Source organism: Camellia sinensis, chromosome 11, assembly GCF_055761805.1.
Source record: "Camellia sinensis isolate YWXY chromosome 11, ASM5576180v1, whole genome shotgun sequence".
NCBI lineage: Eukaryota > Viridiplantae > Streptophyta > Magnoliopsida > Ericales > Theaceae > Camellia > Camellia sinensis.
In genome coordinates, this window is record NC_138971.1 from 170,150,518 (window position 1) to 170,160,973 (window position 10,456).

The 10,456-nt window shown below is 43.0% G+C and overlaps 1 protein-coding gene and 1 pseudogene across 2 annotated transcripts; one reads left to right on the plus strand and one right to left on the minus strand.

Annotated features, from left to right (window-relative positions):
* The first annotated feature begins 5,943 nt into the window (after window positions 1-5,943).
* Window positions 5,944-8,752, plus strand: LOC114267999 (putative glutathione peroxidase 8). Of its 2 annotated transcripts, none has more exons than XM_082896111.1 (6): window positions 5,944-6,173; window positions 7,495-7,571; window positions 7,731-7,792; window positions 7,894-8,012; window positions 8,305-8,472; window positions 8,575-8,752. In XM_082896111.1, exons 1-6 carry the CDS (start codon window positions 6,120-6,122, stop codon window positions 8,605-8,607), a joined length of 513 nt encoding a protein of 170 aa, XP_082752237.1. In that variant the 5' UTR covers window positions 5,944-6,119; the 3' UTR covers window positions 8,608-8,752. The 2 variants fall into 2 exon arrangements, with proteins under 2 accessions (XP_082752237.1, XP_082752235.1); XM_082896109.1 differs by having other exon boundaries at window positions 5,966-6,173; window positions 7,891-8,012.
* A 748-nt stretch (window positions 8,753-9,500) lies between these two features.
* On the minus strand, window positions 9,501-10,189 carry LOC145803005 (putative ripening-related protein 1; annotated as a pseudogene).
* Window positions 10,190-10,456: the final 267 nt, after the last annotated feature.

Sequence of the window (10,456 nt, forward strand, 5' to 3'; positions counted from 1 at the left end):
TGAAGAAAGATACTCCTTGAGCTCGGCCAAAGCTCGGTCACACTCTTCATCCCAGGAGAACTTTGATTTTAAGGACTGAAAGAAAGGGCGGCAGCGATCTGATGACCGGCTTATAAATCGATTAAGCGCGGCGGCCATTCCGGCCAAATGCTGCACATCTTTTGCCGAGCTAGGCTGTTTCAACTTTTGCACGGCTTGAATTTGTGTAGGGTCTGCTTTGATACCTCGGTTCGTGACTAAGAATCCCAAAAAATTTTCGGATCCCACGCCGAAGGCACACTTAGACGCATTCAGGCGTAGCTTGTGCTTTTTGAGAATGGCGAATGTCTCGGCCAAGTCGGACAAATGATCTGCCTGATGCCGGCTTTTAACCACCATATCATCAATGTAGGCCTCCATTGTCCGGCTCAGCAAAGGAGCAAACATCTTGGTCACCATCTTTTGAAAAGTTGCCCCGGCGTTCTTCAAACCGAAAGGCATGACTCGGTAGCAAAAGAGTCCACTTGGTGTAGTAAACGAGGTGATTTCTCGGTCGGGGCCATGCATGGCAATCTGATGATAGCCACGGTAGGCATCCAAGAAACTTAGCCTGTTATGTCCAACCGTCAAATCCACAAGCTGGTCGATTCTAGGCAAAGGAAAGCTATCTTTCGGACAAGCTCGGTTGACGGTCTTGTAATCAACGCAAACCCGCCACTTCCCATTCTTCTTCGGTACCACCACTGTACTTGAGATCCATCGAGGATAGTGTACTTCCTGAATTGCTCGTGCCTCCAGCAAATTCTTGACTTCTTCCGCAACTACCTCAGCGTGATGTAACGCCGATCTCCTTGTTCGCTGAATGACTGGCTTGGCTCCGGGGAAGACATTGAGATGATGGCAAATAAAACTAGGATCGAGGCCGGGCATGTCGTAAGGCGACCATGCAAAAACTTCGATGTTGGCCATCAAAAACTCAACCATCTCGGTCCGTTCTGTGGCTGTAAGGCTTGAGCCGAGCAAGAAGAACTTGTCCGGCTACTTTGTATCAATTCGCACTTCCACCAATTCCTCGACAGCTTTGTCTTTGGCCTTGGTGCCCACATCATCCAAGACACCTTGGTCCTCCGGTCCTTCAATCATTTGAACAAATCCTTTGGCAGCCCGGCTCCCGTTGACCGCCACGAAGCACTGCTTTGACATGACCTGATCGCCCCAAATCTCCTCAATTGCCCCCATAGCCGAGGGGAACCTCATTACTTGGTGGAAAGTCGATGCCACGACTTGCATAGCGTGAAGCCACCCCCTTCCAAGGATCAAATTGTAAGTAGATGGTACCTGTAATACCCAGAACTCCACCTGTTTGACCACAGACCCAGCTTTGACCGGCAGGATAATCTTTCCCAAAGGCCACTCCGGTTGTGAGTTGAAACCAACCAACGACGATGTCACCGGGGCCAAATCCGTATCTCGGAGCTTGAGCTGTTGGAAAGCGTCGTAGTACATGATCTCAACCGAGCTTTCCTGATCGATCAAGATCCGTTTCACTTCAAAATCTTTGACGCGGAGTGTTACTACTAAGGCATCATTGTGTGGTGTCTGAATGCGCTCCAAGTCCCTGGAGGAGAAACTGATCACCTCTTTCACTTCCGTCTTCCCCCTCTTGAGCGCAGGCTGAACTGACAAAACTTCCCTCATGTGCTCTGCCTTCTTGATCATACCACGGAGCTCGCAAACACGCGCCGGTTCCACTATGCCGTAGATGACATTCACAATCCCTTGAGGAGGTGCATCTCAGTCATCCGGTCCCCGCGGATCAACCGGAACTTGATTTGCCTTGACGCCCCCATCAATGTAAAGATCCAGGTGCCCAGCCGCGACTAGCTCTTCCAGGTGTTGCCTTAATGGCAAACAATCCTCTGTCCGGTGGCCTCGCTCCCGATGAAACGTGCAACGATACCGCGGATTGTAGCCTTTTTGTCCATCGCCCAACTTAGCAGGAAACCGGACATACTCGTCTCGGATTTCACTAAGGATGCGATAGATCGGAATCTTGAAGACCGTGGTTATGCCAGTCCTTGCCTTCAACCGTCTATTTGCATTCGATACGTCATCTCGGGGGTAGTCATCCCGGTCATTTCGACGTCCTCTACCGCGGCTTTTGCAATTCGAGCCACGGTCCGATTCCTCTGCGCGGTCACTTGAGCGGCTGGACTCTTGCCCAACTGCGTGCACTTTGCCTGCTGTCTTCTTGTCTGTTGCTACCGGAGTTGCCTTCACGGTAGATGCTGACGCATCATCCTCGACTCGGATGTGTTCATTGATGCGCTGCATGAGCTGGCCCATGGAGGTCGGTTGGTGCATGGTAAGCGAGTCCCGCAGTCTAAATCCGACCGGGAGACCACGCTTGTATTGAGTGATTGCAAGGTTGACCGGGCAATCTAAGATCTCATTGAAGGTCTCCCAATACCTAGAGTTGTATGCCTTCAATGTGTCGCTCGGTTCCATCTTGACACTCAGTAAATGATCGACTTCCTTTGGTGTTTTGGTGTTGGTTTTGAAGTGCGTCACAAAGGCTTCGGCCAACTGATGCCACCGTTGTATGCTCCCTTCCGGCAACCTCTCGAACCACTTCAAGCCCAGCTCGCCTAAACTTGACGGGAAGATCAAGCACATAAGTCCGTCGTTTCGCCTATGTCCGGCCATAACCTGTCGGAAGTGGCTCACATGCATGTAAGGATCGGTTTTCCCGTCGTAAAGCGTGAACTTTGGCTGGTGGAAGCTTGCTGGAAGCGGTGTTGTTTCTATTTCCTGGGCAAAAGGGGCGGCACTTAGCCTGGCCAAATCTGAATCCACTAGGAGCTGCGCTGCTTGGCGGGGTGGAGGCATTCCGACCTCCTCGCTGGCGTGAACCCCGTAGGATAGCCGCTGGAACGCCGGTATCCTCTGAGCTTCACGTCGGCGAGCCCACTCCATTAAGACCGCCCGTAATTCCTCTGAATGAGCGGAGTGAGAGTACTTCGACGTCGTTGCCAGACGTGAGGGCCGGTAAGTGCTATCTTGCGCGCTAGACTTCTCTGCATGCACGTCGGAATCACCAACCTGATAACTTCTGGTAATAGAAATGGATGGAGTGCGTTGCTAACTCTGACCGCCTGAACGGCGGGATGGGATGCGCTCACTGTGGTCACCCATTCCAGCTACACCCTTCCCTTTGATATGCCGCTTGAGTTCCTCCATCTCCGCCGCCATTCGCCGGATGACAGCGTCTTAGTCCCTCAACTTGTGTTCCAGACGTCGGGCATGTGATTCTCTCCGCCGCCGATGACCGTCCGGACTTCGTGAATGACCATAACTTCTCCCGCGCTTATCCTGCGCGTCTTCTGACTGTCCTCCGGTGGGTGTCTCCAAGTCCGCCATTGGATGGATGGCGGGAGGTCTTTCTCTCATTCGGGTAAACTCCGGGGTTGATCCGTCTATGGCAGACAACGGAAACTCTTCGTTGTTCGCCATGGTCGGCGGTCAGACGAGCGTGGAAGACAAGGTTTTATCTGCAAGTTTCCCACAGACGGCGCCAATTGTGCGGGGAGCAAATATTTCAGCAAGCCCGTACTCCTTTCTTCCAAGCTCCGTTTCTGTCCGATCACCTGAAAGCACAATGAGGGTGAGCTACCCAGCGGTGTGTGGCCGGAAAACCCCTCCGACGATCTAATTAGCACACACCTTAGGGAGAGGAGAGAGAGAGTGTTTGAGTGTAGGAGTTCCTTACAAAGTGTTCGTCCCACTCGTATGGGGGGCGCAGACATGCTTATATACCCTTCTGCGTCCCAAACCTGCTCCCAATGGTCCCTCGATACGTGGCTCTGCTATCCCATCTGTCAGCACAAATCCTGCTGAGCGTCACCTAATCTCAACTGCCCGCTCACTCTATTGGGAGCTCGGCAGCCGAGCTGCACCATCTTGTCCGCCAACGGTCGTGCTGTGCTTCATGTCCAAGCACTCCACTAGCTAAGCTTAATAAGGATCGAGCTAGGCAACATCTCGACAAAGCCGAGCAAACAGGTACCTCGGCCGACCACGCCTTTCCGGGCGCCGGTCACTTAACTTGACTGGCTTCGCCTCCATCAAACATGTAGCTCGGTCCAACCAAGCGTTGCCTTAACCGAGCAACTTCTTTCCAAACTGGGCCACATATCCTCGGCCCAACACTTGCCCGACCCAAATCTGTCCGGCAAAACTCTGTCTGGCCTAGATCTGTCCAGTCCAGTACCAGATCATTAATCTCCCTCTCATATTTATATAAAAAAAAATTCAACTTACTCTTCTAAATAAATCTTATTAAATTTTAAATAAATAATAAATAATAAATAAATGGCGTGGCCTAAATAATTTTTTTTTTTTTTTTTTTTTTTTACAGAAAAATCTTCCCTATTCTCTTGCAGGTCTAAGGCAGCGCTCCTTTGTAGAGATCACCAAGGTGTCCAGTTAACCGTTCCGAGCGAGGAGACTATAATCTGAGAACTTGCCCCGACCTCCCAAGACAAACTTCGCTTAAGTCAAAACTCACACAACAAAAAAACATTGAACTCATATCAAATATTGATTAAACAACTTAAAATCTAACTACCTGACTAACTGTGCTGTACCCAAAAAACTAATCTAAGAAAAATTTAGACTCATGCCCTGGGAACTTGATACCCATTTCTTGAGTCCGGATCTTCGGTAGCACTCTCCTATCGCCCTCCCTGTCGCCCTTCAAAACGACGTCGTTTTGGAGGTTTTTTTTTTTTTTTTTCTTTTCTTTTTCTTCTTTCTCTTCACTTCGGTCTGTGTTTGATTTTTGAAGAAAACCAGAGGCCTCTTCTTCTTCTGCAGAACAGAAACCAGAGGGGAGGGGAGAGGAGGGGAAGAAGAGAGAGAGGAAGGGAGAAGAAGAAGGGTGGTGGGAGGGGAGCCGCTGTGTATTTTTTTTTTTTTCTTTTCTTCTTCTTTCTCTTCAGTCTATGCTGAGGACTTTTCTTCTTCTTCTTTCGAACTCTGTCTCTCCTCCCCCACTACGCTCCACCTCCTCCACCCTCGCCATCACTTCCTCTACCGTCTGCGTCATCGTCGCCGGCCAACCCACCCAAACAATTCAATGCTACAAAAACTCCCACACCCTTCCCATCTCCCCCAACATCTTTTTTTTCAATTAAAAAAAAAAAAAAAAACAAAGACAGAAATTATTCTGGGTTTGAAATTATTCTGGGTTTGATGATGATGATGAAATTTGATTTTAGTTCTTGGGTTTGAAATTTGATTATTCTGGGTTTGATGATTTTTTTTTTGATCGGCTATTCTGGGTTTGATGATGATAATTATTCTAGGTTTGATGATGATGATTATTCTGATGATGAAATTAGTTCTTGGGTTTGTGAATGATGATGATTATTCTGATGATGAAATTAGTTCTTGGGTTTGTGGGTAAAAAAAAGATGAAGCAGAGAGGCAGATCTGGAGGATGATGATGATGATGATGATGAAATTAGTTCTTGGGTTTGTGGGTAAAAAAAAGATGAAGCAGAGAGGTTTCCTTGTGGGATATTGAAGAATAACAGTAGAGTTGTTTGTTGGGGAGAGAGTGAAATTGGAGATGAGATTCAGAGGGAGTTTGGTAATCTTACCATGTGGGGTGTCTCATGCTTTTGGATTGACACAGACTGGGATTTTGATCTTCAAAGGAAGCAATTCAAGTGGACAGCTTGATGTTCCTTCTCATTTACCATTCGAATTTGAAGGTATTGCAATGGGTTCAAATCATAGCTGTGCAATTCAGAACAAAAATGGGTTGGTTCTGTGTTGGAGAGGAGGGTCAAGAGAAAGAAGAAGACGAGAAAAAAAAAAAAAAAAACCCTCCAAAACGACGTCGTTTTGGAGGGCGACAAGGAGGACCACAGGAGAGTGCTACCGAAAATCCGGATTCCCATTTCTTACCACAAGGCCACCCACCCTGCGTTACCTAAATTAGTTAATAAGTGGATACGTTGACTGTTTTCGTTGTTGCGCAAATATCGCTTTCTTGTCCTTTCTCCCGTTGAGAAGCAGGGCAGAGAGATCAACTCAAAAACCCCTCCCTCGAAAAATCAGAGCTTTACACCCAAATGGAAATCGAATCGATCAAGGAACCACAATCAGTCTACGCCTTCACTGTCAAGGTCTGTTTCTTTATGTATGTATTTTTTTATTCAACTCTTCAAAAAATTCTTCTTTTCTTTTTTTTTTGGATTGGAAAATGACCATGAAACCTAACAAATCTAGATGATAATTGGTGGCTTTACTTACTCAAATTTGTTAGCGTTTGACTGGTTTAAATGAACATTAGGCAACCCATTTTGAGAGTTCTTGCTTGGATCTTCCATTTTCAGCATTTGCGCACACACACACACACACGTCACTGTTTGAGCTCAGAATCTGTATTTCACTGTTTTGTTGCTCCATTCATCATGTCTTTGCTCACTGATTTAACCCACATATTCTTGTCTACAAGTTCTTTCCCCTACCGCAATTTGATCTATAAGGAGCTTAGTTAATGCCCAAAAGGTTACTTTTTGATCTATTTGGAGCTTACAGTTTGTTTGGATGGGGTGATTTGGTGAGAAATGATAAAGAATTGAAACCCCTTTCTCATAATTGGTTTATAAATTAGGTAAAAAAATGGTGAGAAAGATATTGCCTGTTTTAAACTGATTGTTTTAAAAAAATCAGATTGCCCATTAAAATACAAAGGAAGAAAAAGAAATCTCAGTAATATCCTTCCGTCACATTCTTTAGTTTTTTATCCATCTAAACGTGGTAGTGAGAAAACACAATCATTTCTTCTTTTTCTCACCCAGGTGAGAAACCTAGCGAGGCTTGTTGACATCTAATGAGGTATATATATGAGAAAAAGTTACAAGTAAGGACATGTTAGGTGATGATTTTCAACCCATGATTACCAATTAAAAAGAGAAAAAAAAAAAAAAAGAAAAAGAAGAAAAGATTACATTGATGATTTTCAATTCAGTGACAGTGACTTGTGTTCTTAAACAGAGGAAGCCCTTAGAGAAAATCCTGATGATCTTTGGAATTTAATTTGTTAAAAATGGTTATGCAGTTTTACGCCTTTCAAGTTTTTTTTTTTTTGGTTTTCAGCTCATTTTGTTCTCACTTTTTTTTGGGCTTATTTCTTCTTCTGCCTCTGAACCCCCTTTTAGGAATCATTTGAGTTTAATGTTTTATTCCTTATTTTCCTCCTTAATCTATGGTTTTCCATTTTTTATTCTCAATAGTGAGACTTGATCCTCAATCCCTCACTGGATTTATGTATTTGTTTTATTAAAAGTACTACATCTTTATTCACATTGAATTGCAGAAGTTGCTAGATATTCCAGCTAGACATTTTCTACCATTTTTATTTAAATTTTGAATCCGAGACTTCTTTTTTCTTTCTTTTTCTTTTTCTTTTTCTTTTTTTTACGTGTTTACTTCCGTGTGCAGGATGCTAAGGGAAATGATGTAGATCTGAGCATTTACAAAGGCAAAGTCTTACTGATTGTTAATGTTGCTTCTAAATGGTACACCCATTTGCTTTTTTAATACCACCCAGATCAAATAGAATTGGAAATTTCTTAGCTTAGGACTCAATTTCCCCCTTTGACATTTTACCTATTTAATTCATCCTCAATTTATCTTTTCCCATAAACTTTTTTATTATTGTTTGGACGATTGTGCAGTGGAATGACCAGTTCAAACTACATGGAACTGAATCAGTTATACCAGAAGTACAAAGATGAAGGTCTACTCACCCAACCCCCCCCCCCCCCCCCCCCCCCTTTTTTTTTGGTTTTTGTGTGTAAAATAGTAAGTGAAGAGTTGATCTTTTTTTTGTTAAAGCAGGACTGGAGATATTAGCATTTCCATGTAATCAGTTTGGCGAGGAAGAACCAGGAAGCAATGATCAGATCTTAGAGTTCGTCTGCACTCATTTCAAGTCAGAATATCCCATTTTTGATAAGGTAAATCCAAACAAACCTTTATTTTACAGCACACTCCTAATTGTAGTTTTAGATAATTTCAAGGCTTAAAAAAGGTTTCTCTTGTTTGTCATTTGTTTATTTATTTTTTTCACTTTGTCATCTCTCTCTCTGAAGCCATTAAAGGATAACCATAATACTTCAAGCTATGAGAATCAATATATATAAATTCATGATTTTTGCATATTTTTCTTGAGCCATCTTTGTTTGTCCGAAATCTTTAATCAAGTCTGTAGCTCTACTTCATCATCTTAACTTGTTATTTTCATGTTAGATTGAAGTGAACGGAGAAAATGCAGCTCCGCTATACAAGTTCTTAAAGTTAGGAAAATGGGGAATCATTGGAGATGATATTCAGTGGAACTTTGCTAAGTTTCTTGTTGACAAGAATGGGCAGGCTGTCGATCGCTATTACCCCACAACTTCGCCTCTTACCATCGAGGTAAAACCCAACTTTTAACTGTTAACCTGATTCCGGAACTTTCATTCAGGTTTTGGAATACTCAGATGATGTGGTTATCTTGGTTTTGTGATATTGTTGCAGAGAGATGTGAAGCAGCTATTGGGGATTTTGTAGTGCTAAGCTATTAAGGCTTTGTAAAGTTGTACTAATAGGCTTGATGTGTGGTTCTGTGCTGTTGGGAAACATGTAACTTGTACTGGATAATGCTTCACTCAACAATGATACATTCAATTTGTGTAGACACAGATTTGATTCTCTCTCTCTCTTTCTCTCTCTTTCTCTCTCTCTCTCTCTCCCAGAACCAAGGTGGCCAGAAGTTATCTCTGACTTGAGGCCCTAGAGGCCTATTTGATTGATGTCTGTCAGGCTTGGAATTTTTACTATGAGTTCTGTTGTCAATGTCATGTTTGCTGGTTTGTGCCATAAGGAATATGATAATATTAAGTTATTGGTTGTTTTAATATAGCAATAAACAAGTTTTGATGGTTTAATGCAATGTCTATAACTTCTGTTCTCCAAAATATCTTCCCCTGAACTACCTTTTGGATTCACAGTGTGGCCTGCCAACAAAAAAAAAATTGTATTGCATAAGGCTCCAAATTTTCAGAAACTCGGTAAAATAAGATTTCATTTTAATATTTTGCCTGTGTGCTACAAAAATCTTAGGATCTTCTCAATTTGCTCGCCGTGTGAATAAGTTAATCCTAAACATGTGCATTTTAAAACACACGTTAATCTTTTGTCTTTAGCTCAATAAGTTTATATGTATTATAAGCAAATCAATTATTTGAATTTGTCTAGATTAAAGTAATTTAAAATGAACTTGAAAAGTCAACTTATTTGAAACTTGATAACTTTCAGAGTAAACTTAAAACAACTTTTCAAGCAAAACTCGAGCAAACAATTATTTGAAACAAGCTTGCTATTCGATTTGACTTGTCTATTTAAACAACCCCAAACCCATCCCCCCCCCCCCCCCCCCCCAAAAAAAAAAAAAAAAAAAAAAAAAAGAAAGAAAAATGCTTCCAAACAAACAAGTCTTATTTGTAGTAATCAAGTAAGACCACCACCACAATGAAAACTTGTAGAACTTATTAATCAGACCAGAAGATCTCCATCCCACCCCAGTCCTTCTTAGGGACACCCAATGCTCTCCAAACTGCTTCAGATGCATCCACAATATTATTGTTGCATGGTGGTTGATAAGCATGGTCAGAATCACATCCCATCGTCGAATCACACTCATCAACCACCCACACTCCTCCCATTTGCATGGATTGTGATGCTTTTGTGACACCTCTTCAAATTGTTGAACCACCCGGTTGATAGTGCCACCACCGGCATATTATTAGGGTGGTACTCACCGTCGCACTCTGAAGGAGCCCCACCATCTCTGCCTTTCTCAAAGTTGTTTATGGTCAAAGTTGTCTTTGTACGACCAGACACTGATGGCGAACACTTGTAAGTAGTGTAGAACTTGCCTTCTTTGCAGCATTCAGCACCGTCATCTGTGTTGCATTTGTCTTTGGTAGGTTTTTTACCCTTGATTTTGCCACTAGGTTTGCATTTTTGAGCTTCAAAATGAATAGGAGGTGAGCAAAACAGAACCCAACTTGCTTCTTCATTTTTGCTCCCTTTTCTTCTAGCTAGTAAATTGTGTTGTATAAATAGAGTTGAGGTCCCAAATAAGGACATGTTCGTGGAGCTGATATTTCTAAGCAACTAGTTTTTGTTGTTTTGGACTTACCTTGGTATATTTTATGAATTATGGACATGGGTTTATCATTATGTTGGAAATGGACAAATGGGGTGTGTTAGGGTTGTATTATTTATATGTATAAATATGCTTTTGTTAATTTGATAAATGCAAGACTAGACAGCTTGGTGAGTGTTAATACAATAATAGTATTTTCTTTCTACTGTATAGAAAATCAAATTGGAATTTTACTCATGATTCCACGGT